We start from the raw sequence: 27,932 nt of genomic DNA, 5'->3' as shown, positions 1-27,932 counted from the left end.
AGTAAGATGTCTGCTGAGGTTAGGTGAAGTTCTGTTGTGTTATCATTAGTTAAGTAAGATGTCTGCTGAGGTTAGGTGAAATTCTGTTGTGTTATCATTAGTTTAGTAAGATGTCTGCTGAGGTTAGGTGAAGTTCTGTTGTATTATCATTAGTTTAGTAAGATGTCTGCTGAGGTTAGGTGAAGTTCTGTTGTGTTATCATTAGTTTAGTAAGATGTCTGCTGATGTCAGGTGAAGTTCTGTTGTGTTATCATTAGTTTAGTAAGATGTCTGCTGATGTCAGGTGAAGTTCTGTTGTGTTATCATTAGTTTAGTAAGATGTCTGCTGATGTCAGGTGAAGTTCTGTTGTGTTATCATTAGTTTAGTAAGATGTCTGCTGATGTCAGGTGAAGTTCTGTTGTGTTATCATTAGTTTAGTAAGATGTCTGCTGAGGTTAGGTGAAGTTCTGTTGTATTATCATTAGTTTAGTAAGATGTCTGCTGAGGTTAGGTGAAGTTCTGTTGTGTTATCATTAGTTTAGTAAGATGTCTGCTGAGGTTAGGTGAAATTCTGTTGTGTTATCATTAGTTTAGTAAGATGTCTGCTGATGTCAGGTGAAGTTCTGTTGTGTTATCATTAGTTTAGTAAGATGTCTGCTGACGTCAGGTGAAGTTCTGTTGTGTTATCATTAGTTTAGTAAGATGTCTGCTGAGGTTAGGTGAAATTCTGTTGTGTTATCATTAGTTTAGTAAGATGTCTGCTGAGGTTAGGTGAAATTCTGTTGTGTTATCATTAGTTTAGTAAGATGTCTGCTGAGGTTAGGTGAAGTTCTGTTGTATTATCATTAGTTAAGTAAGATGTCTGCTGAGGTTAGGTGAAGTTCTGTTGTGTTATCATTAGTTTAGTAAGATGTCTGCTGAGGTTAGGTGAAGTTCTGTTGTGTTATCATTAGTTTAGTAAGATGTCTGCTGATGTCAGGTGAAGTTCTGTTGTGTTATCATTAGTTTAGTAAGATGTCTGCTGAGGTTAGGTGAAGTTCTGTTGTGTTATCATTAGTTTAGTAAGATGTCTGCTGAGGTTAGGTGAAGTTCTGTTGTGTTATCATTAGTTTAGTAAGATGTCTGCTGAGGTTAGGTGAAGTTCTGTTGTGTTATCATTAATTTAGTAAGATGTCTGCTGAGGTTAGGTGAAGTTCTGTTGTGTTATCATTAGTTTAGTAAGATGTCTGCTGAGGTTAGGTGAAGTTCTGTTGTGTTATCATTAGTTTAGTAAGATGTCTGCTTCGTTAGGTGAAGTTCTGTTGTGTTATCATTAGTTTAGTAAGATGTCTGCTGAGGTTAGGTGAAATTCTGTTGTGTTATCATTAGTTTAGTAAGATGTCTGCTGAGGTTAGGTGAAGTTCTGTTGTGTTATCATTAGTTTAGTAAGATGTCTGCTGAGGTTAGGTGAAGTTCTGTTGTGTTATCATTAGTTTAGTAAGATGTCTGCTGAGGTTAGGTGAAATTCTGTTGTGTTATCATTAGTTTAGTAAGATGTCTGCTGAGGTTAGGTGAAATTCTGTTGTGTTATCATTAGTTTAGTAAGATGTCTGCTGAGGTTAGGTGAAGTTCTGTTGTATTATCATTAGTTAAGTAAGATGTCTGCTGAGGTTAGGTGAAGTTCTGTTGTGTTATCATTAGTTTAGTAAGATGTCTGCTGAGGTTAGGTGAAGTTCTGTTGTGTTATCATTAGTTTAGTAAGATGTCTGCTGATGTCAGGTGAAGTTCTGTTGTGTTATCATTAGTTTAGTAAGATGTCTGCTGAGGTTAGGTGAAGTTCTGTTGTGTTATCATTAGTTAAGTAAGATGTCTGCTGAGGTTAGGTGAAATTCTGTTGTGTTATCATTAGTTTAGTAAGATGTCTGCTGAGGTTAGGTGAAGTTCTGTTGTATTATCATTAGTTTAGTAAGATGTCTGCTGAGGTTAGGTGAAGTTCTGTTGTGTTATCATTAGTTTAGTAAGATGTCTGCTGATGTCAGGTGAAGTTCTGTTGTGTTATCATTAGTTTAGTAAGATGTCTGCTGATGTCAGGTGAAATTCTGTTGTGTTATCATTAGTTTAGTAAGATGTCTGCTGATGTCAGGTGAAGTTCTGTTGTGTTATCATTAGTTTAGTAAGATGTCTGCTGACGTCAGGTGAAGTTCTGTTGTGTTATCATTAGTTTAGTAAGATGTCTGCTGAGGTTAGGTGAAATTCTGTTGTGTTATCATTAGTTTAGTAAGATGTCTGCTGAGGTTAGGTGAAATTCTGTTGTGTTATCATTAGTTTAGTAAGATGTCTGCTGAGGTTAGGTGAAGTTCTGTTGTATTATCATTAGTTAAGTAAGATGTCTGCTGAGGTTAGGTGAAGTTCTGTTGTGTTATCATTAGTTTAGTAAGATGTCTGCTGAGGTTAGGTGAAGTTCTGTTGTGTTATCATTAGTTTAGTAAGATGTCTGCTGATGTCAGGTGAAGTTCTGTTGTGTTATCATTAGTTTAGTAAGATGTCTGCTGAGGTTAGGTGAAGTTCTGTTGTGTTATCATTAGTTTAGTAAGATGTCTGCTGAGGTTAGGTGAAGTTCTGTTGTGTTATCATTAGTTTAGTAAGATGTCTGCTGAGGTTAGGTGAAGTTCTGTTGTGTTATCATTAGTTTAGTAAGATGTCTGCTGAGGTTAGGTGAAGTTCTGTTGTATTATCATTAGTTTAGTAAGATGTCTGCTGAGGTTAGGTGAAGTTCTGTTGTGTTATCATTAGTTTAGTAAGATGTCTGCTGAGGTTAGGTGAAGTTCTGTTGTGTTATCATTAGTTTAGTAAGATGTCTGCTGAGGTTAGGTGAAGTTCTGTTGTGTTATCATTAGTTTAGTAAGATGTCTGCTGAGGTTAGGTGAAGTTCTGTTGTGTTATCATTAGTTTAGTAAGATGTCTGCTGAGGTTAGGTGAAGTTCTGTTGTGTTATCATTAGTTTAGTAAGATGTCTGCTGAGGTTAGGTGAAATTCTGTTGTGTTATCATTAGTTTAGTAAGATGTCTGCTGAGGTTAGGTGAAGTTCTGTTGTGTTATCATTAGTTTAGTAAGATGTCTGCTGAGGTTAGGTGAAATTCTGTTGTGTTATCATTAGTTTAGTAAGATGTCTGCTGAGGTTAGGTGAAATTCTGTGGTGTTATCATTAGTTTAGTAAGATGTCTGCTGAGGTTAGGTGAAGTTCTGTTGTATTATCATTAGTTAAGTAAGATGTCTGCTGAGGTTAGGTGAAGTTCTGTTGTGTTATCATTAGTTTAGTAAGATGTCTGCTGAGGTTAGGTGAAGTTCTGTTGTGTTATCATTAGTTTAGTAAGATGTCTGCTGAGGTTAGGTGAAATTCTGTTGTGTTATCATTAGTTTAGTAAGATGTCTGCTGAGGTTAGGTGAAATTCTGTTGTGTTATCATTAGTTTAGTAAGATGTCTGCTGAGGTTAGGTGAAGTTCTGTTGTATTATCATTAGTTAAGTAAGATGTCTGCTGAGGTTAGGTGAAGTTCTGTTGTGTTATCATTAGTTTAGTAAGATGTCTGCTGAGGTTAGGTGAAGTTCTGTTGTGTTATCATTAGTTTAGTAAGATGTCTGCTGATGTCAGGTGAAGTTCTGTTGTGTTATCATTAGTTTAGTAAGATGTCTGCTGAGGTTAGGTGAAGTTCTGTTGTGTTATCATTAGTTTAGTAAGATGTCTGCTGAGGTTAGGTGAAGTTCTGTTGTGTTATCATTAGTTTAGTAAGATGTCTGCTGAGGTTAGGTGAAGTTCTGTTGTGTTATCATTAGTTTAGTAAGATGTCTGCTGAGGTTAGGTGAAGTTCTGTTGTGTTATCATTAGTTTAGTAAGATGTCTGCTGATGTCAGGTGAAGTTCTGTTGTGTTATCATTAGTTTAGTAAGATGTCTGCTGATGTCAGGTGAAGTTCTGTTGTGTTATCATTAGTTTAGTAAGATGTCTGCTGAGGTTAGGTGAAGTTCTGTTGTGTTATCATTAGTTTAGTAAGATGTCTGCTGAGGTTAGGTGAAGTTCTGTTGTGTTATCATTAGTTTAGTAAGATGTCTGCTGAGGTTAGTTGAAATTCTGTTGTGTTATCATTAGTTTAGTAAGATGTCTGCTGAGGTTAGGTGAAGTTCTGTTGTGTTATCATTAGTTTAGTAAGATGTCTGCTGAGGTTAGGTGAAATTCTGTTGTGTTATCATTAGTTTAGTAAGATGTCTGCTGAGGTTAGGTGAAATTCTGTGGTGTTATCATTAGTTTAGTAAGATGTCTGCTGAGGTTAGGTGAAGTTCTGTTGTATTATCATTAGTTAAGTAAGATGTCTGCTGAGGTTAGGTGAAGTTCTGTTGTGTTATCATTAGTTTAGTAAGATGTCTGCTGAGGTTAGGTGAAGTTCTGTTGTGTTATCATTAGTTTAGTAAGATGTCTACTGAGGTTAGGTGAAGTTCTGTTGTGTTATCATTAGTTTAGTAAGATGTCTGCTGAGGTTAGGTGAAGTTCTGTTGTGTTATCATTAGTTTAGTAAGATGTCTGCTGAGGTTAGGTGAAGTTCTGTTGTGTTATCATTAGTTTAGTAAGATGTCTGCTGAGGTTAGGTGAAGTTCTGTTGTGTTATCATTAGTTTAGTAAGATGTCTGCTGAGGTTAGGTGAAGTTCTGTTGTGTTATCATTAGTTTAGTAAGATGTCTGCTGAGGTTAGGTGAAGTTCTGTTGTGTTATCATTAGTTTAGTAAGATGTCTGCTGAGGTTAGGTGAAGTTCTGTTGTGTTATCATTAGTTTAGTAAGATGTCTGCTGAGGTTAGGTGAAATTCTGTTGTGTTATCATTAGTTTAGTAAGATGTCTGCTGAGGTTAGGTGAAGTTCTGTTGTGTTATCATTAGTTTAGTAAGATGTCTGCTGAGGTTAGGTGAAATTCTGTTGTGTTATCATTAGTTTAGTAAGATGTCTGCTGAGGTTAGGTGAAATTCTGTGGTGTTATCATTAGTTTAGTAAGATGTCTGCTGAGGTTAGGTGAAGTTCTGTTGTATTATCATTAGTTAAGTAAGATGTCTGCTGAGGTTAGGTGAAGTTCTGTTGTGTTATCATTAGTTTAGTAAGATGTCTGCTGAGGTTAGGTGAAGTTCTGTTGTGTTATCATTAGTTTAGTAAGATGTCTGCTGAGGTTAGGTGAAATTCTGTTGTGTTATCATTAGTTTAGTAAGATGTCTGCTGAGGTTAGGTGAAATTCTGTTGTGTTATCATTAGTTTAGTAAGATGTCTGCTGAGGTTAGGTGAAGTTCTGTTGTATTATCATTAGTTAAGTAAGATGTCTGCTGAGGTTAGGTGAAGTTCTGTTGTGTTATCATTAGTTTAGTAAGATGTCTGCTGAGGTTAGGTGAAGTTCTGTTGTGTTATCATTAGTTTAGTAAGATGTCTGCTGATGTCAGGTGAAGTTCTGTTGTGTTATCATTAGTTTAGTAAGATGTCTGCTGAGGTTAGGTGAAGTTCTGTTGTGTTATCATTAGTTTAGTAAGATGTCTGCTGAGGTTAGGTGAAGTTCTGTTGTGTTATCATTAGTTTAGTAAGATGTCTGCTGAGGTTAGGTGAAGTTCTGTTGTGTTATCATTAGTTTAGTAAGATGTCTGCTGAGGTTAGGTGAAGTTCTGTTGTGTTATCATTAGTTTAGTAAGATGTCTGCTGATGTCAGGTGAAGTTCTGTTGTGTTATCATTAGTTTAGTAAGATGTCTGCTGATGTCAGGTGAAGTTCTGTTGTGTTATCATTAGTTTAGTAAGATGTCTGCTGAGGTTAGGTGAAGTTCTGTTGTGTTATCATTAGTTTAGTAAGATGTCTGCTGAGGTTAGTTGAAATTCTGTTGTGTTATCATTAGTTTAGTAAGATGTCTGCTGAGGTTAGGTGAAGTTCTGTTGTGTTATCATTAGTTTAGTAAGATGTCTGCTGAGGTTAGGTGAAATTCTGTTGTGTTATCATTAGTTTAGTAAGATGTCTGCTGAGGTTAGGTGAAATTCTGTGGTGTTATCATTAGTTTAGTAAGATGTCTGCTGAGGTTAGGTGAAGTTCTGTTGTATTATCATTAGTTAAGTAAGATGTCTGCTGAGGTTAGGTGAAGTTCTGTTGTGTTATCATTAGTTTAGTAAGATGTCTGCTGAGGTTAGGTGAAGTTCTGTTGTGTTATCATTAGTTTAGTAAGATGTCTACTGAGGTTAGGTGAAGTTCTGTTGTGTTATCATTAGTTTAGTAAGATGTCTGCTGAGGTTAGGTGAAGTTCTGTTGTGTTATCATTAGTTTAGTAAGATGTCTGCTGAGGTTAGGTGAAGTTCTGTTGTGTTATCATTAGTTTAGTAAGATGTCTGCTGAGGTTAGGTGAAGTTCTGTTGTGTTATCATTAGTTTAGTAAGATGTCTGCTGAGGTTAGGTGAAGTTCTGTTGTGTTATCATTAGTTTAGTAAGATGTCTGCTGAGGTTAGGTGAAGTTCTGTTGTGTTATCATTAGTTTAGTAAGATGTCTGCGGCTTGGTAAATGCTTTCTGGAAGCAAATGATAACACAACAGATCTTCACCTAACATCAGCATATACTTGAACAGTTTTTCTCCCTTCTTAGTGAAATCTATTTCTAAATCTAAATCTATTTTTGGATGATGGATATTACATGTGATTACTAACATCCTGTTGTGTTTGTGTAGGGACCCGCGGGTCCCCAAGGAGCCCTTGGCCCTGCAGGAGAGGAGGGGAAGAGGGGACCCAGAGGAGAGCCCGGCGCTGCTGGACCTCTCGGACCTCCCGGAGAGAGAGTGAGTACCACCGATGACACCCATCTTGTCACCCCGTCGGCGTACAAGGCTACCTATCATTCCAACCACTTGTTGAGGCACAATGTGTTTCCTGGACATAAAAAGGAAGAAATGAAATGGACGGCTACACTGCCAGTGGGCTGTCCCAGAGAGGGCTGTCCCAGAGAGGGCTGTCCCAGCGAGGGCTGTCCCAGAGAGGGCTGTCCCAGAGAGGGCTGTCCCAGAGAGGGCTGTCCATGTCACTTTACAGTTATCACACACTGTAGTCTCGCTCCCAGCGTTAAATGTTGATTTTTTTTCTTCTTCTTCTTCTAACCCTGAACCCTTTTGTTGTTGTTGTCTTTGTTTAGGGCGCCCCCGGTAACCGTGGTTTCCCAGGTCAGGATGGTCTGGCTGGTCCCAAGGTGAGTGTCAACATGACAATATGGTCTCGGGGGAGGGGCTTATCGTTAAAGGAGGGGAAACTAAGTGCTATGGCACAGGAAATTAACAGGAAATGTCCATTCAGATCAACTGAATAGGTTACACTAATACTGGCAGGACTGTGTCAGCAATAGTCTCTTGAGTGACGGATTGTTAAGATAAACGTTAACCACGCAAGATTGGTTCTGGGTTATTATGACATAAGGTCAGCAATGACATATCTGTACATTTCAACACCACAGGATCATGGGTATTATACTATATGTATCTATATATCTACAGCCAAGCGTTGGTGTGAAAATGCCCTTCTGTACTAGAGTAGTAGTGAAGACATTCCATCATCGTTTTCTGAACACAATAATTTATTGGAGTCCTTCAGGCAATTACTATCCAACCTGACTGAATATTCTGTTAGGAGCGCATCGATAGTGGAACAGCCAGGCATCACAGAGAAAATGATATGTGAGAAAGAAAGACAGAGCCCCTATTAGGCCATGTCCACACTTGACACGTACGTACTTCTGCTATCAGAATACGAAGATCGCATTGAAAAGACGTGTAGATGCACAAAAATCGCTTAGTTGTTCTGATTGTGTTCAGATTTTGAATCAGGCTACCGAAAGCCCATAAAGTGGTCGACTTCATCAGCACTCCTCCCACAAGTCTCCAGAAAACTTGTGTTTTGGGACCGAAAGGCACCTTTTAATTATAACGTTGGAGCAAATACATTCCTAGCGTGTGAGGAACTTGTTTGGTGGCCTCGTAAAAGCTAGCCAGCTAGCTAATATTTTGAATTTTTAGAATTTATGCTAAACTATATGCATTCTCTTTAGCGTTGCTTGCTAACTTGCTTGCTAGCTACAGAGGTTTGCTTGCTGGCTAGCTACAGGGGTTAGGTGGCTAGTTAGCTACGGTAGTTAGCTACTGCCATCAGCCTATTCCACCTTTTGTAGAATGCATACTGGCATTTGAATATACCGCGAGAAAAGGGAATCAGGACACACTGTGGACAAGGTAGACACATTTACATGTAGGTGTACAAATCCTGCATGAACAGTCAAGTCTAGACACAAGCCTTAGTGTCAGTGTTGTCTTACTGGCGTCATCTATAATTTTACTATTTCACCACCAGAGGTCACCTCAACCTCATCCTCACCACCAACTCTAGTCTAGCTGACACCAGTGTCTCAGACTGCAAATGGAAGCGTTTCATTACATTCCAAATTAAATATCATTCACCCGTATTCGTTACATTGGGTAAATGTGTCAGAAGGAATCTTTTCTAATTTCAAGACAATTGACCCCTGTCTTTTTCCCCCTCCTCAGAAGGGAGATTTCCGTTTGTCCAACGGAATGTATTCAACCAATATGTGTCTTCCACATTCATGTCATCAGCACCCAGGGAACAACTGCCTTGCTCAAGGGCAGAATGACAGATGTTGACCTCTGCTCAAACTTCCAGTTACTGGCCCAATCCTCCTACCCTCCAGGCTACCTGCCGCCTGAGGGTGTTTGCGTAGGGTAACCTCATGTGAAGTGACTGTGGAGACAGATGGAGCGGATGTTTCCCACGATAGGGGTGAATCCTCACTTCCACTCAAGTCAAATGTTCACTTAGTCAAGCATTAGTCAAGCATTGATGTCAATAGGATGTGAATTATCTTACCCCCTGACACAAAAAGATAGAGGAACACAGATGTCTGTAATGATCTGTTGAGGTTTGTTTAGGGACAAACAGACAGGCTTTTCATTTCAGTGCTTCACACTGTCAGACACTTCCCTCAGAGCGTCGTCAGTTCATTTAGCCTCCTAATACATTACAAGTACTACTGTAGCCTCATATAAAGTGGCTGTGGAGATAGATCTATCTGATCGATTGATTGATTTGTTGATTGGCTGATTGATTTATGTGTTGATGGATTGATGTGTTAATGTGTTGATTGATTGATGGGTTGATTGATTGTTGGGTTGATTGATTTCTACACCTGCATTGCTTGTTGTTTGGGGTTTTAGGCTGGGTTTCTGTACAGCACTTTGAGATATCAGCTGATGTAAGAAGGTCTATATAAATACATTTGATTTGATTTATTGGATTGATTACTTGATTGATTGATCGTCTCGATTGAGTAACACACATTTTTTCCCCTCCTAATCCAGGGAGCCCCTGGCGAGCGTGGAGTCGGCGGCGTGTCTGGCCCTAAGGGAGCCGGCGGTGACCCTGGTCGCCCTGGCGAGCCCGGTCTTCCTGGTGCAAGAGTAAGTTCAACTGCAACATCTCTCTACCATCTGTAACAGTAGTATGTATAAATGCTCTGGTAAGATGGAATAGTTCTCCAAACTATGGCTGAGTAATGGAGCCAATACATTATCTTTGTAATATTGACTCGCATAATAATATTGTATGTAGGTTACTAAGGGTAATGGCTCTGGTAAGGGTAATGGCTACACTACGAAGCCAGGACAATAATCACTGTAGATTTCACTCACATACTGTACAGTATACAGTGATGTGTGTGTGTCTCTGTGCTCTTGCAGGGTCTTACTGGTCGTCCCGGTGATGCAGGTCCTCAAGGAAAAGTTGGACCCGGTGTAAGTACATTTGTTGTCTGTTTTGTCAACAACTGTAAAAATAACATTTTTTGTAAAAAAATAAATAAATAATAAACATTAATTTGCTCACTAGATGAATCAGCATGTTCACAGGACTCTGAGCACTGATTTATATAGACACTAGATGAATCAGCATGTTCACAGGACTCTGAGCACTGATTTATATAGACACTAAATTAATCAGCATGTTCACAGGACTCTGAGCACTGATTTATATAGACACTAGATGAATCAGCATGTTCACAGGACTCTGACCACTGATTTACATAGACACTAGATGAATCAGCATGTTCACAGGACTCTGACCACTGATTTATATTGACACTAGATGACTGATTGGGTACATCACTGACTCTGACAGTGTAGAAACCCCCTCAGGTGCATAACTTCTAGTTTTTATTTTGCATAATTGATTGATTGATTGATTGACTGACCCTCCTGTTTCCCCTCTGTAGGGTGCTGCTGGTGAGGATGGTCGCCCTGGTCCCCCTGGCCCTATGGGAGCCCGCGGTCAGCCTGGCGTGATGGGATTCCCCGGACCCAAGGGAGCCAACGTGAGTGTGACTGTTTGATTGATTGTAGATTGATTGATTTGGTTGGTTGGTTGGGTGTTTTGGATGATTGATGATTGGTTGATTGGGTGTTTTTAATGATTTGATGATTGGTTGATTGGGTGTGTTGGATGATTTACATATACATAGGGAGATTGCATATCTACATGGACAGAGTGTATGTCTATTCTACATACAACTGGACATTATTGATGGCTGACTGCTTTGTGTGTGTTTTCTGACTAGGGCGAACCTGGCAAAGGCGGAGAGAAAGGATTGCTCGGTGCGCCAGGTCTGAGAGTAAGTCATTTATCTCACCCAGACAGACAGACACAGACAGCCTTTTCAGTTGAGCCATGTGAAATATGCCGGGGTAAACACACCTTGTGCCCGACTAGAAAGGAATCCATTAAGATTAAACCAAACAGAGTTACAAATCATAAATAGCCTTCTATCTTCTTTTGGATGATAATATATGCCATTTCAAATGTGCAGAAAACACTTTAAAGACGTCGTTAGGAAACCATTCCACATATTCAGTTTATCCCTACTCAGTTGCCATAGTGGTAATTACATCTATCAGTCTTCATCTGGCTCCCATGGCCTCTAACTCTCTCTCTCTCTCTCTCTCTCTCTCTTCTCTCTCTCTCTCTCTTTCTCTACCCTCTCTCTCTCTCTCTTCTCTCTCTCTTCTCTCTCTTTCTCTACTCTCTCTCTCTCTCTCTCTCTCTCTCTCTTTCTCTACCCTCTCTCTCTTCTCTCTCTTCTCTCTTCTCTCTTTCTCTTTCTCTACCCTCTCTCTTTTTTCTCTCTCTCTCCCTATAGGGTCTTCCTGGTAAGGATGGTGAGACCGGAGCTGCTGGACCCCCTGGCCCTGCTGTGAGTATCTCTATCTCTCCAATCACACTCTGCTGCAGTCACGTCTGTCTCACTGCTCTTATCCACCTTTCTCAACGTACTCTCTAAAAACGACCTGATAACTCCACCAAACCCAGGCTGGATATACTCCAATGTGTTCAACGCGTATCGTTGTCAATTCGCTGCTAGCTAACCTTTCTGATTCAAGTTTCATTGTGGTTGTAAGATGGTAAGATTATTACACTGTATCGTCAAGATGAGACCCGTTTCTTCACAATGACTTGGATTGATGTGAGACGCGCCGATTGAGGTTAAAGGCACAATGTTTTAGTGTTTTTAACGGCAGCCCAATGCCTTGTTTTGCTATAATTCTATTTAACCTTTAACCTATTTTATCAGGGAGTCATACTGAGAACAAGGTCTATTCTACAAATGAGCCCTGAATGACAGAAATTACAGAAAATGCACACATCAATATCGATACAAAATGCAAACAGAAAGAAAAACACGATTATAAAAAAACAAACACATTCATCAGTAATAAGGTCCTCAACCAGCTGTCTGAATTACCCAAGATGCACCAGAACATCACATTCATCAGTAATAAGGTCATCAATCAGCTGTCTGAATTACCCTAGAGGCACCAGAACATCACATTCATCAGTAATAAGGTCCTCAATCAGCTGTCTGAATTACCCAAGATGCACCAGAACATCACATTCATCAGTAATAAGGTCCTCAACCAGCTGTCTGAATTACCCAAGATGCACCAGAACATCACATTCATCAGTAATAAGGTCATCAATCAGCTGTCTGAATTACCCAAGATGCACCAGAACATCACATTCATCAGTAATAAGGTCCTCAATCAGCTGTCTGAATTACCCAAGATGCACCAGAACATCACATTCATCAGTAATAAGGTCCTCAATCAGCTGTCTGAATTACACCTAGAGGCACCAGAACATCACATTCATCAGTAATAAGGTCCTCAATCAGCTGTCTGAATTACCCAAGATGCACCAGAACATCACATTCATCAGTAATAAGGTCATCAATCAGCTGTCTGAATTACCCAAGATGCACCAGAACATCACATTCATCAGTAATAAGGTCCTCAATCAGCTGTCTGAATTACCCAAGATGCACCAGAACATCACATTCATCAGTAATAAGGTCCTCAATCAGCTGTCTGAATTACACCTAGAGGCACCAGAACATCACATTCATCAGTAATAAGGTCCTCAATCAGCTGTCTGAATTACACCTAGAGGCACCAGAACATCACATTCATCAGCAATAAGGTCCTCAACCAACTGTCTGATTGACCCTGGAGGCACCAGAACATCACATTCATCAGTAATAAGGTCCTCAATCAGCTGTCTGAATTACCCAAGAGGCACCAAAACATCACATTCATCAGTAATAAGGTCCTCAATCAGCTGTCTGAATTACCCAAGAGGCACCAGAACATCACATTCATCAGTAATAAGGTCCTCAATCAGCTGTCTGAATTACCCAAGAGGCACCAAAACATCACATTCATCAGTAATAAGGTCCTCAATCAGCTGTCTGAATTACCCAAGAGGCACCAGAACATCACATTCATCAGTAATAAGGTCCTCAATCAGCTGTCTGAATTACCCCTAGAGGCACCAGAACATCACATTCATCAGTAATACTACGGTCCTCAATCAGCTGTCTGAATTACCCCTAGAGGCACCAGAACATCACATTCATCAGTAATAAGGTCCTCAATCAGCTGTCTGAATTACCCAAGAAGCACCAGAACATCACATTGAAGAACATTTTGAAGATTGTTCCACAAATAAGCTGCAAGACAAGTAAAAGCTGATTTACCTAACTCAGTGGAGACCAGAGGAATTTCCAGAGTTATCCATCCCTGAGACCTGGTGTGGTAACTCCTATGTCTAAAGTTTAGTAAAGACGTTAGGTACAGTGTGGCTTTTTTTTAAGGCTTTTCAAATGAAAACATAGTAATGTATCAACATACGTGACATCAAAGAGGGCCAACCAACTTCCTGGTAGAGAATGCAGTGATGAGTACTAAAATTGTTGCCTGTAATAAATCGCAGTCCACTATGATAAACTGCATCTAACGGCTTTAACGAATTGGCAGCTGAGTTCATAGAGTTGATGTCGCCATAGTCTAGAACCGATAGAAACGTTGACTGAATAATAACATATACTTAGTTTTACCTTTTTGGGGCGGCAGGGTAGCCTAGTGGTTAGAGCGTTGGACTAGTAACTGGAAAGGTTGCAAGTTCAAACCCCCGAGCTGACAAGGTGCAAATCTGTCGTTCTGCCCTTGAACAGGCAGTTTACCCACTGTTCCTAGGCCGTCATTGAAAATAAGAATTTGATCTTAGTAAAATAAATCAAAATGACCTGCATTCAATACTAATTTTCCTGTAATACAATGAAGGCAGACTGTAGTTCAAATAGAGCCTGGTCAACCGTGGGCACAATAGCATACACAACAGTATCATCGGCATACAAGTGCAGGTAAAAATGTTCTACAGACAAGTCGATATTCACAATGTAAACAGAATCGACCTCTGCGGGACTCCTTTCGTAATCTCCAGGAAACCTGATTTAACAGTAGACACACATTGAGTTCTATCTGTCAAGTCATTTTTAAACCAGTTACATGCAGCCTGGTCTAGGCCAGTTGAGGAAAGCCTCTGAATTAGCAGTGGCTTTGACAGGTCAATGAATAATGCTCACTGTTAAGCCTTCCTTTACCACAGGGCCCTGCTGGAGAGAGAGGAGAGCAAGGACAACCTGGACCTTCTGGCTTCCAGGTCAGTCGATCTACACCTCTCTCTCTCTCACTCTGCATTCACTGTGTACCTGTCTGTCTGGCTCTCTGCATTCACTGTGCACCTGTCTGTCTGTCTGTCTGTCTGTCTGTATGCATTCATTGAATACCTGTCTTTTGGTACTCTGCATGCTCCTAAAAAATATTAGTAAGCGTTTACACAGGCAGCGCAATTCTGATCTTTTGCCCAATTATTGACAAAGGAGCTGATCTGATTGGTCAAAAAATACATTCCTGGAATTTTTAAAAAATTAAGCTGCCTGTGTAAATGCAGCCATTATACACTACATTTGTCCAATCACATTGACAATTCAGTCAACTATACACTTCGCAAGTAGTAACAACAGCCACGTGATTGATTGATTGGTTGTTTTGCTTCCTTTGAACAGGGTCTGCCCGGACCTCCTGGACCCCCTGGTGAGGGTGGCAAGCCTGGTGACATGGGAGTTCCAGGAGAGGGTGGAGCTGCTGGTGCCACTGGACCAAGAGTGAGTTTAGTTTCCTCCTCCATCATCTCCATACCTACGATGTTCATATAGCTAACTCCACTTATGGAGTTATGGAGGATAATAATGCTAACCATCCGTCCCTGTTTCCTTGTAGGGTGAGCGTGGTTTCCCAGGAGAGAGAGGAGGTGCTGGGCCTCAGGGGCTGCAGGGACCCCGTGGTCTTCCTGGAACTCCTGGAACTGACGGACCTAAGGTGAGACAAACACACTACTGTAGAGAACTTAGTCTTCTGATATGCCTAAATGAAGCTAGTACAATTTGCAGTTAGTAGAAGTTGCAGTAGAATTTGCAGCCATTAGAATTTGCAGTAGAATTTTCCGCTAGTATAATTTGCAGTAGAATTTGCAGTTAGTGGAATTTGCAGCTAGTAGAATTTGCATTAGAATTTGCAACTAGTCGAATTTGCAGCTAGTAGAATTTGCAGTAGAATTTGCAGCTAGGGGAATTTGCAGCTAGTAGAATTTGCAGTAGAATTTGCAGCTAGTAGAATTTGCAACTAGTCGAATTTGCAGCTAGTAGAATTTGCAGTAGAATTTGCAGCTAGTAGAATTTGCAGCTAGTAGAATTTGCAGCTAGTAGAATTTGCAGTAGAATTTGCAGTTAGTAGAATTTGCAACTAGTCGAATTTGCAGCTAGTAGAATTTGCAACTAGTCGAATTTGCAGCTAGTAGAATTTGCAGTAGAATTTGCAGTTAGTAGAATTTGCAGTTAGTGGAATTTGCAGCTAGTAGAATTTGCATTAGAATTTGCAACTAGTCGAATTTGCAGCTAGTAGAATTTGCAGTAGAATTTGCAGCTAGGGGAATTTGCAGCTAGTAGAATTTGCAGTAGAATTTGCAGCTAGTAGAATTTGCAGCTAGTAGAATTTGCTGCTAGTAGAATTTGCAGTAGAATTTGCAGCTAGTAGAATTTGCAGCTAGTAGAATTTGCAGCTAGTAGAATTTGCAGCTAGTAGAATTTGCAGCTAGTAGAATTTGCAGCTAGTAGAATTTGCAGTAGAATTTGCAGCTAGTAGAATTTGCAACTAGTCGAACTTGCAGCTAGTAGAATTTGCAGCTAGTAGAATTTGCAGCTAGTCGAACTTGCAGCTAGTAGAATTTGCAGCTAGTAGAATTTGCAGTAGAATTTGCAGCTAGTAGAATTTGCAACTAGTCGAACTTGCAGCTAGTAGAATTTGCAGCTAGTAGAATTTGCAGTAGAATTTGCAGCTAGTAGAACTTGCAGCTAGTAGAATTTGCAGCTAGTAGAATTTGCAGCTAGTAGAATTTGCAGCTAGTAGAATTTGCAGCTAGTAGAATTTGCAGTAGAATTTGCAGCTAGTAGAATTTGCAACTAGTCGAATTTGCAGCTAGTAGAATTTGCAACTAGTCGAACTTGCAGCTAGTAGAATTTGCAGCTAGTAGAATTTGCAGCTAGTAGAATTTGCAGCTAGTAGAATTTGCAGCTAGTAGAATTTGCAGTAGAATTTGCAGTTAGTCGAATTTGCAGCTAGTAGAATTTGCAACTAGTCGAACTTGCAGCTAGTAGAATTTGCAGCTAGTAGAATTTGCAGTAGAATTTGCAGCTAGTAGAACTTGCAGCTAGTAGAATTTGCAGCTAGTAGAATTTGCAGCTAGTAGAATTTGCAGTAGAATTTGCAGCTAGTAGAATTTGCAGCTAGTAGAATTTGCAGTAGAATTTGCAGCTAGTAGAATTTGCAGCTAGTAGAATTTGCAGCTAGTAGAATTTGCAGCTAGTAGAATTTGCCGCTAGTAGAATTTGCAGCTAGTAGAATTTGCAGCTAGTAGAATTTGCAGTAGAATTTGCAGCTAGTAGAATTTGCAGCTAGTAGAATTTGCAGTAGAATTTGCAGCTAGTAGAATTTGCAGCTAGTAGAATTTGCAGCTAGTAGAATTTGCAGCTAGTAGAATTTGCAGCTAGTAGAATTTGCAGTAGAATTTGCAGCTAGTAGAATTTGCAGCTAGTAGAATTTGCAGCTAGTAGAATTTGCAGCTAGTAGAATTTGCAGCTAGTAGAATTTGCCGCTAGTAGAATTTGCAGCTAGTAGAATTTGCAGCTAGTAGAATTTGCAGTAGAATTTGCAGCTAGTAGAATTTGCAGCTAGTAGAATTTGCAGTAGAATTTGCAGCTAGTAGAATTTGCAGTAGAATTTGCAGCTAGTAGAATTTGCAGCTAGTAGAATTTGCAGCTAGTAGAATTTGCAGCTAGTAGAATTTGCAGTAGAATTTGCAGCTAGTAGAATTTGCAGCTAGTAGAATTTGCAGTAGAATTTGCAGCTAGTAGAATTTGCAGCTAGTAGAATTTGCAGCTAGTAGAATTTGCAGCTAGTAGAATTTGCAGCTAGTAGAATTTGCAGCTAGTAGAATTTGCCGCTAGTAGAATTTGCAGTAGAATTTGCAGCTAGTAGAATTTGCAGCTAGTAGAATTTGCAGTAGAATTTGCAGCTAGTAGAATTTGCAGCTAGTAGAATTTGCAGCTAGTAGAATTTGCAGCTAGTAGAATTTGCAGCTAGTAGAATTTGCAGCTAGTAGAATTTGCAGTAGAATTTGCAGCTAGTAGAATTTGCAGCTAGTAGAATTTGCAGTAGAATTTGCAGCTAGTAGAATTTGCAGCTAGTAGAATTTGCAGCTAGTAGAATTTGCAACTAGTAGAATTTGCAGCTAGTAGAATTTGCAGCTAGTAGAATTTGCAGTAGAATTTGCAGTAGAATTTGCAGCTAGTAGAATTTGCAGCTAGTAGAATTTGCAGCTAGTAGAATTTGCAGCTAGTAGAATTTGCAGCTAGTAGAATTTGCAGCTAGTAGAATTTGCAGCTAGTAGAATTTGCAGCTAGTAGAATTTGCAGTAGAATTTGCAGCTAGTAGAATTTGCAGTAGAATTTGCAGCTAGTATTTGAACGAGTGAACAATTGGAAGCTGGGGATGATTAGGTGGCCATGATGGTATGAGGGCCAGATTGGGAATTAACCAGGACACCGAGGTTAACACCCCTATTCTTACCATAAGTGCCATGGGATCTTTAGTCACCACAGAGAGTCAGGACACTTGTTTGGTTCCACCATATCCCACAGAAAAACATGTAGTCTTTGATATATGAGACAGGTGCATTACCATAATGCACAGTCCCATCCTGATCCTACACAGTATCTGTTTAAAGCATGCCAGCAATACCATCTCGTTAACACCAAGGGAAAATTCTACACAGCCTTTTCACTACATAGAAGAAGGGATTTACGGTTATCACATTAAAGGAAACGTGCCACATTCACAGATATTTCTGTTGTCCGTCAACCACGGCTCAATGCAACTTTTCATTCTCAATACTGGTAATGAGTGGAACAGACTTCGGGCAGATTTGAGGAGACTAGGGGGTGAAAGAACCTGCCTGCTTGCCTTCGGGCCATTTCAGTTCAGAACCCCTCTGACTGTTAGCCAAGGAGGAAATGATAGAAAGAGGCTGGGATTAAAGCTAATGATAGGAGGGAGGAAGAGGAGGAGGAGGAGGAGGAGGGATGAACAGACAGATGAATGTAACTGGGGATTCAGAGAGGCAGCAGTGCCAGCAGGAGAGAACAAACACAGCATTCCTCTTCGAGCTAAGCGCAGCAGGAACATTTGGCAAATTGGCCGAGAACAAGCTTAGAGAACGTTTATGAGAATGAGCTACCAGACGGCCAAGTCAGCGCAATACAGAAGAGGGAGACAAAAAACAACAACGTAAACTCTATAAACAGCTCAGACCTGAGTTCAGATAGTGTTAGAAATCTGTGTCTTGATGTGGCTGATGTATTTTTATAAGACTATTGCATGTTATATCCAATAGAAATGTGTTTCAATCAGCAATGTTTTGACTTCTATGTTCACCTACACCACCGTTCTAAAGTTTGGGGTCACTTAGAAATGTCCTTGTTTTTGAAAGAAAATCAAATTTGATCAGAAATCACAGTGTAGACATTGTTAATGTTGTAAATGACTATTGTAGCCGGAAACAGCTGATTTTTTTATTGACTATCTACATAGGCGTACAGAGGCCCATTATCAGCAACCAGCACTCCTGTGTTCCATTGGCACGTTGTGTTAGCTATTCTTGTTAGCTATTCAGTCTATTCTTGTTCTGAGAAATGAAGGCTATTCCATGTGAGAAATTGCCAAGAAACTGAAGATCTCGTACAATGCTGTGTACTACTCCCTTCACAGAGCAGCACAAACTGTCTCTAACCAGAATAGAAAGAGGAGTGGGAGACCCCTGTGCACAACTGAGCAAGAGGACAAGTACATTAGAGTGTCTAGTTTGAGAAACAGATGCCTTACAAGTCCTCAACTGGCAGCTTCATTAAATTGTACCTGTCAACTTCAACAGTGAAGAGGCGACTAATCAGAGTTGCAAAGAAAACACCATGTCTCAGACTGGCCAATAAAAATAAAAGATTAAGATGGGCAAAAGAATACAGACACTGGACTGAGGAACTCTGCCTAGAAGGCCAGCATCCCGGAGTCGCCTCTTCACTGTTGACGTTGAGACAGGTGCTTTGCGGGTACAATTTAATGAAGCTGCCAGTTGAGGACTTGTGAGGCATAGTGTATGTCTAGATGTATATAATGTTTCCATGTCTAGATGTATATAATGTTTCCATGTCTAGATGTATATAATGTTTCCATGTCTAGATGTATATAATGTTTCCATGTCTTGATGTATATAATGTTTCCATGTCTAGATGTTAACCTATGTCTAGATGTATATAATGTTTCCATGTCTAGATGTATATAATGTTTCCATGTCTTGATTTATATAATGTTTCCATGTCTAGATGTTAACCTATGTCTAGATGTATATAATGTTTCCATGTCTAGATGTATATAATGTTTCCATGTCTTGATGTATATAATGTTTCCATGTCTAGATGTTAACCTATGTCTAGATGTATATAATGTTTCCATGTCTAGATGTATATAATGTTTCCATGTCTAGCTGTAGATAATGTGTCCATGTCTAGATGTATATAATGTTTCCATGTCTAGATGTATATAATGTTTCCATGTCTAGATGTATATAATGTTTCCATGTCTAGATGTATATAATGTTTCCATGTCTTGATGTATATAATGTTTCCATGTCTAGATGTTAACCTATGTCTAGATGTATATAATGTTTCCATGTCTAGATGTATATAATGTTTCCATGTCTAGCTGTAGATAATGTGTCCATGTCTAGATGTATATAATGTTTCCATGTCTAGATGTATATAATGTTTCCATGTCTAGATGTATATAATGTTTCCATGTCTAGATGTATATAATATTTCCATGTCTAGATGTATATAATGTTTCCATGTCTAGATGTATATAATGTTTCCATGTCTAGATGTATATAATATTTCCATGTCTAGATGTTTTAGGGACTACAGATGGAAATGAGCTATTAACTAAATCTGGTGCGACAAATGTTTTCTCAATGCTCTGAGACTTATGGTTTTGTTGTACAATGTCCCTGCTAAATTAACTTCTTACATAATTTGAGCATGCATGTTGCAATGGACAACTTCATTTAGTCCTCAGATCATTCTCAAATATATATTCTCAAACCAGCCAATATCTTGAAGGAAACTGAAAATGAAAGCTTTTAATGAAGGTCCTTATGAAAAATGAAAACCTTTGAAGGTGCTCCTGATACCCAGTTGCCAAAGCTGGGAAATACTTTTCAGCTAGTTATCTACTGGGTAGTGTTCACCTTGCATTTGATATGGTTTGTTTTGATGAATAATATCACTGTGAACAGGCCAGTTTCCTCATTGTGGGGATAGAGCTTCTGTGAAATGTTTTTTTAATTTGTTCTGTTCTATTCAGTTCTATTCAGTTTTCTTCAATTCTGTTCTGCTCTATTCTGTTCTATTCAATTCTCTTCAGTTCTGTTCTATTCAGTTCTATTCTATTCTGTTCTATTCAGTTCTATTCTGTTCTCTTCAGTTCTAATTTATTCTATTCAGTTCAGTTCTATTCAGTTCTCTTCAGTTCTGTTCTATTCAGTTCTATTCTGTTCTATTCAGTTCTGTTCTAGTCAGTTCTGTTCTAGTCAGTTCTGTTCTATTCTGTTCTATTCTTTTCTAGTCTGTTCTATTCTGTTCTGTACTGTTGTTTTCCATCAAAACCTCTACCAGTTGCTGAGTTGCTATTAGTTCTGTATTCAGTTGCTGACAGTAGCTGTTGTGTGTCTTGTGTTGTAGGGCGCGATCGGACCAGGTGGTGCATCGGGTGCCCAGGGACCCCCCGGTCTGCAAGGTATGCCCGGAGAGAGAGGAGCCTCAGGCATCCCCGGACCTAAGGGAGACAGAGTGAGTGGCACTTGGAAGAAGCATCCTAATATTAGTTCAAATCATAGTCATGGGAATCGTACTAAGCCATGAAAGGGATCACTAGCCATGAACTTTGCAACAAGAGCCACTGGAGTAAAGCAACACAGCACAGCAGTAATGATGTGGAGTGGCAACAAATGATGTAGGTCTATTTACAGTACATGATCATTGATGTTGTGATTTCATAATGTGTTAACCTACCCTATTCCTTTAATCATAATGTAGTCCAATATAACTGTGTTTGTGTCCCACAGGGTGACAACGGAGAGAAGGGACCTGAGGGTGCTTCTGGCAAAGACGGTTCAAGAGTGAGTGACCATCATCATCATCATCATCATCATCATCATCATCATCATCATCCACTATATCCCCCAGCCTTATAACGTCAACCACGCTGCCATTTAATATCCAAGACATTTATAATGTCAACCACTCTACCATTTAATATCCACAACATTTATAACGTCAACCACTCTACCATTTAATATCCAAAACATTTATAATGTCAACCACTCTGCCATTTAATATCCACAACATTTATAACGTCAACCACTCTACCATTTAATATCCAAGACATTTATAACGTCAACCACTCTACCATTTAATATCCACGACATTTATAACTTCAACCACTCTACCATTTAATATCCAAGACATTTATAACGTCAACCACTCTACCATTTAATATCCACGACATTTATAACGTCAACCACTCTACCATTTAATATCCACAACATTTATAATGTCAACCACTCTACCATTTAATATCCACAACATTTATAACGTCAACCACTCTACCATTTAATATCCACGACATTTATAACGTCAACCACTCTACCATTTAATATCCAAGACATTTATAACATCAACCACTCTACCATTTAATATCCACGACATTTATAACGTCAACCACTCTACCATTTAATATCCAAGACATTTATAACGTCAACCACTCTACCATTTAATATCCACGACATTTATAACGTCAACCACTCTACCATTTAATATCCACGACATTTATAATGTCAACCACTCTACCATTTAATATCCACGACATTTATAATGTCAACCACTCTACCATTTGATATCCAACACATTGAAGATGTCAACACTCTACTGTTTAACATTCAACATATTTAAATATTAGTTCAGCAATCATGTATACACTCACATGATAAATTGCTCATGGACATTAACAGCAGAAGGAGAGCTGTACACATGTTAAATTGTTCATGGACATTAACAGCAGAAGGAGAGCTGTACACATGTTAAATTGTTCATGGACGCTAACAGCAGAAGGAGAGCTGTACACATGTTAAATTGTTCATGGACATTAACAGCAGAAGGAGAGCTGTACACATGTTAAATTGTTCATGGACATTAACAGCAGAAGGAGAGCTGTACACATGTTAAATTGTTCATGGACATTAACAGCAGAAGGAGAGCTGTACACATGTTAAATTGTTCATGGACGCTAACAGCAGAAGGAGAGCTGTACACATGTTAAATTGTTCATGGACGCTAACAGCAGAAGGAGCGCTGTACACATGTTAAATTGTTCATGGACGCTAACAGCAGAAGGAGAGCTGTACACATGTTAAATTGTTCATGGACGCTAACAGCAGAAGGAGAGCTGTACACATGTTAAATTGTTCATGGACGCTAACAGCAGAAGGAGAGCTGTACACATGTTAAATTGTTCATGGACGCTAACAGCAGAAGGAGAGCTGTACACATGTTAAATTGTTCATGGACGCTAACAGCAGAAGGAGAGCTGTACACATGTTAAATTGTTCATGGACGCTAACAGCAGAAGGAGAGCTGTACACATGTTAAATTGTTCATGGACGCTAACAGCAGAAGGAGAGCTGTACACATGTTAAATTGTTCATGGACGCTAACAGCAGAAGGAGAGCTGTACACATGTTAAATTGTTCATGGACGCTAACAGCAGAAGGAGAGCTGTACACATGTTAAATTGTTCATGGACGCTAACAGCAGAAGGAGAGCTGTACACATGTTAAATTGTTCATGGACGCTAACAGCAGAAGGAGAGCTGTACACATGTTAAATTGTTCATGGACGCTAACAGCAGAAGGAGAGCTGTACACATGTTAAATTGTTCATGGACGCTAACAGCAGAAGGAGAGCTGTACACATGTTAAATTGTTCATGGACGCTAACAGCAGAAGGAGAGCTATACTGAACCTTCTCTTTGTTACTCTTCTATTCCCTCTCTTTCTCTATATGGTCTAGGGTTTGACTGGTCCAATTGGTCCTCCTGGCCCAGCTGGTCCCAATGGAGAGAAGGTGTGTGTTTATATTTTAACTTGTATACCAGTTAATTGGTTAATTGATTAAATACGTGTTTGTATTAGATACATCTGAAAAATACACATTCAGCCATATCACCTGTAATGTAATCCCCTAGGTATTATAAAACAGTCTATATAACGTGTGATATATGTATGATGTATGATTGACCTCTGTGACTGAACTCTGACCTCTGTGTTTCCTCCTATAGGGTGAATCTGGTCCCTCTGGACCTTCCGGTGCTGCTGGTGCCCGAGGTGCCCCTGTAAGTACCACAGACACACACACACACACACCACACCTGTCAGCACACACATACACACATACAAGTTAGGATAAGATCGTACTTACATAAGAAATGTTTTCCCTATGTTTTCCCTTTTCCTAAATGACCTGACTAGGGCCTACTGCCATCTGATTACTGCCATCAGATTACTGCCATCAGATTACTGCCTTCTGATTACTGCTATCTGATTACTGCCTTCTGATTACTGCCATCAGATTACTGCCTTCTGATTACTGCTATCTGATTACTGCCATCAGATTACTGCCATCTGATTACTGCCATCTGATTACTGCCATCTGATTACTGCCATCTGATTACTGCCATCTGATTACTGCCATCTGATTACTGCCATCTGATTACTGCTATCTGATTACTGCCTTCTGATTACTGCCTTCTGATTACTGCTATCTGATTACTGCCATCTGATTACTGCCTTCTGATTACTGCCATCAGATTACTGCCATCTGATTACTGCCATCAGATTACTGCCATCAGATTACTGCCTTCTGATTACTGCCATCAGATTACTGCCATCTGATTACTGCCATCTGATTACTGCCATCAGATTACTGCCATCAGATTACTGACTTCTGATTACTGCCATCAGATTACTGCCATCTGATTACTGCCATCTGATTACTGCCATCAGATTACTGCCTTCTGATTACTGCCATCTGATTACTGCCATCAGATTACTGCCATCTGATTACTGCCATCAGATTACTGCCATCTGATTACTGCCATCTGATTACTGCTATCTGATTACTGCCATCAGATTACTGCCATCTGATTACTGCCATCTGATTACTGCCATCAGATTACTGCCATCAGATTACTGCCATCTGATTGCTGCCTTCTGATTACTGCCATCTGATTACTGCCATCAGATTACTGCCATCTGATTACTGCCTTCTGATTACTGCCATCTGATTACTGCCTTCTGATTACTGCCATCTGATTACTGCCTTCTGATTACTGCCATCTGATTAATGCTATCAGATTACTGCCTTCTGATTACTGCTATCTGAATACTGCCATCTGATTGATGCTATCAGATTACTGCCTTCTGATTACTGCTATCTGATTACTGCCATCTGATGACTGCCATCTGATTACTGCCATCTGATTACTGCCATCTGATTACTGCCATCTGATTACTGCTATCAGATTACTGCCTTCTGATTACTGCCATCTGATTACTGCCTTCTGATTACTGCTATCAGATTACTGCCTTCTGATTACTGCTATCAGATTACTGCCTTCTGATTACTGCCTTCTGATTACTGCCATCTGATTACTGCCATCTCTAGGCTACTGTATTGATCCAGAGGCGAGAATTACTTTCACTCACAATGCTGTTTCCTTGAATGCTCTCCACCTCTCAGAATCAACAACGAAGTGAACACAGAACTTGATACAGTACATGATGCTTGTTTGAACAAGGAAATGTCAAGGGAAGTCGTTGATGCTCAACTTGACCTCTCTGTCCTCTTCTCTCCTAACAGGGTGACAGGGGTGAGACTGGACCTCCTGGGCCTGCTGGCTTCGCTGGGCCTCCTGTAAGTACCACCCCAAGGACAGTACTGTCCGTGCACTTTCTCTCGCTATCAGTGCTACCGTCAACAGCCCGGGACCAACTCCAGCTGCTTGTTGTATGTTGAAGCAAACAACTGTCTGAGCAGTCTTTTCCCCTGTGTCCCACCCCAGGGATCTGATGGTCAGCCCGGAGTCAAGGGAGAGCAGGGAGAGGGTGGACAGAAGGGAGACGCTGGTGCCCCTGGACCACAGGGACCCTCCGGAGCTCCTGGACCTTCCGTACGTTTCAATAACTCACTTTGTCCTGAAATAAAAAAATATAGAGAGTAGTTATTTTGTTAACGAAATATTCAAATGGAGTTACTTGCTTCACATTTCTTCATAAAACTGACTATCAATTTCCTTCATTTCAGGGACCTACTGGCGTTTCTGGACCTAAAGGTGCTCGCGGTGCTCAGGGACCCTCTGTAAGTACACATCTCACATCTCATACACATCTCACATCTCATACACATCTCACATCTCATACACATCTCACATCTCATACACATTTCACATCTCATACACATCTCATATCTCATACACATCTCACATCTCATACACATCTCATATCTCATACACATCTCATATCTCATACACATGTCATATCTCATACACATCTCACATCTCATACACATCTCATATCTCATACACATCTCATATCTCATACACATCTCACATCTCATACATATCTCATATCTCATACACATCTCACATCTCATACATTTCTCATATCTCATACACATCTCACATCTCATACATATCTCATATCTCATATCTCATACACATCTCACATCTCATACTTATCTCATATCTCATACACATCTCACATCTCATACTTATCTCATATCTCATATCTCATACACATCTCACATCTCATACACATCTCACATCTCATATCTCATACACATCTCACATCTCATACACATCTCACATCTCATACACATGTCATATCTCATACACATCTCACATCTCATACACATCTCATATCTCATACACATCTCACATCTCATACACATCTCACATCTCATACATATCTCATATCTCATATCTCATACACATCTCACATCTCATACATATCTCATATCTCATACACATCTCACATCTCATACATATCTCATATCTCATATCTCATACACTTCTAACATCTCATACACATCTCACATCTCATACATATCTCATATCTCATATCTCATACACATCTCACATCTCATACATATCTCATATCTCATACACATCTCACATCTCATACATATCTCATATCTCATACACATCTCACATCTCATACACATCTCATATCTCATACACATCTCACATCTCATACATATCTCATATCTCATATCTCATACACATCTCATACACATCTCATATCTCATACACATCTCACATCTCATACACATCTCACATCTCATACACATCTCACATCTCATACACATGTCATATCTCATACACATCTCACATCTCATACACATCTCATATCTCATACACATCTCACATCTCATACACATCTCACATCTCATACATATCTCATATCTCATACACATCTCACATCTCATACATATCTCATATCTCATACACATCTCACATCTCATACATATCTCATATCTCATATCTCATACACTTCTAACATCTCATACTTATCTCATATCTCATATCTCATACACATCTCACATCTCATACACATCTCATATCTCATACACATCTCACATCTCATACATATCTCATATCTCATACACATCTCATATCTCATACACATCTCATACACATCTCATATCTCATACACATCTCACATCTCATACACATCTCACATCTCATACACATCTCACATCTCATACACATCTCACATCTCATACACATGTCATATCTCATACACATCTCACATCTCATACACATCTCATATCACATATCATATCTCATACACATCTCACATCTCATACACATCTCACATCTCATACATATCTCATATCTCATACACATCTCACATCTCATACATATCTCATATCTCATACACATCTCACATCTCATACATATCTCATATCTCATATCTCATACACTTCTAACATCTCATACTTATCTCATATCTCATATCTCATACACATCTCACATCTCATACACATCTCATATCTCATACACATCTCACATCTCATACATATCTCATATCTCATACACATCTCATATCTCATACACATCTCATACACATCTCATATCTCATACACATCTCACATCTCATACACATCTCACATCTCATACACATCTCATATTTCATACACATATAATATCTCATACACATCTAATATCTCATACACATATCATATCTCATATCTTATAAACATCTCATATTTCATAAACATCTCACATCTCATACACATCTCATATCTCATACACATCTCACATCTCATACACATCTCACATTTCACACACATCTTATATCTCAAACACATCTCATACACATCTCATATCTCATACACATCTCATATTTCATACACATCTCACATCTCATACACATCTTCAATCTCATACACATCTCATACACATCTCACATTTCACACACATCTTATATCTCAAACACATCTCATACACATCTCATATCTCATATCTCATACACATCTCATATCTCATACACATCTCATACACATCTCATATTGTATATTTAATTTCTGCTCTATTTCTAATGTTTCCATTTTCATCAACAATCTCTCTCTCTCTCTCTCTCTCTCTCTCTCTCTCTCTCTCTCTCTCTCTCTCTCTCTCTCTCTCTAACAGGGTGCCACTGGTTTCCCTGGAGCTGCCGGCAGAGTCGGGCCCCCTGGTCCCAATGTAAG

General features: G+C 39.4%; 1 protein-coding gene across 3 annotated transcripts in view; it reads left to right on the top strand.

Moving 5' to 3' along the window:
- The window catches only part of LOC110529043 (collagen alpha-1(II) chain), a 91,767-nt gene that overhangs the window by 53,584 nt on the left and 10,251 nt on the right, over window positions 1-27,932 (top strand). For all 3 annotated transcript variants that reach the window (XM_036984180.1, XM_036984182.1, XM_036984181.1), the window contains 18 exons: window positions 6,688-6,795; window positions 7,146-7,199; window positions 9,376-9,474; window positions 9,754-9,807; window positions 10,284-10,382; window positions 10,626-10,679; window positions 11,205-11,258; window positions 14,009-14,062; window positions 14,469-14,567; window positions 14,683-14,781; window positions 20,808-20,915; window positions 21,191-21,244; window positions 23,193-23,246; window positions 23,461-23,514; window positions 25,041-25,094; window positions 25,243-25,350; window positions 25,485-25,538; window positions 27,874-27,927. In XM_036984180.1, the coding sequence (XP_036840075.1) occupies window positions 6,688-6,795; window positions 7,146-7,199; window positions 9,376-9,474; window positions 9,754-9,807; window positions 10,284-10,382; window positions 10,626-10,679; window positions 11,205-11,258; window positions 14,009-14,062; window positions 14,469-14,567; window positions 14,683-14,781; window positions 20,808-20,915; window positions 21,191-21,244; window positions 23,193-23,246; window positions 23,461-23,514; window positions 25,041-25,094; window positions 25,243-25,350; window positions 25,485-25,538; window positions 27,874-27,927 (1,314 nt within the window). The remainder of the gene's footprint in view (window positions 1-6,687; window positions 6,796-7,145; window positions 7,200-9,375; window positions 9,475-9,753; window positions 9,808-10,283; window positions 10,383-10,625; window positions 10,680-11,204; window positions 11,259-14,008; window positions 14,063-14,468; window positions 14,568-14,682; window positions 14,782-20,807; window positions 20,916-21,190; window positions 21,245-23,192; window positions 23,247-23,460; window positions 23,515-25,040; window positions 25,095-25,242; window positions 25,351-25,484; window positions 25,539-27,873; window positions 27,928-27,932) is intronic.

The sequence above is a fragment of the Oncorhynchus mykiss genome, chromosome 7, assembly GCF_013265735.2.
Source record: "Oncorhynchus mykiss isolate Arlee chromosome 7, USDA_OmykA_1.1, whole genome shotgun sequence".
NCBI classification, from domain to species: domain Eukaryota; kingdom Metazoa; phylum Chordata; class Actinopteri; order Salmoniformes; family Salmonidae; genus Oncorhynchus; species Oncorhynchus mykiss.
The sequence above is the reverse complement of the archived record's forward strand: the minus strand, read 5'-3'. Positions and strand labels throughout refer to the sequence as shown.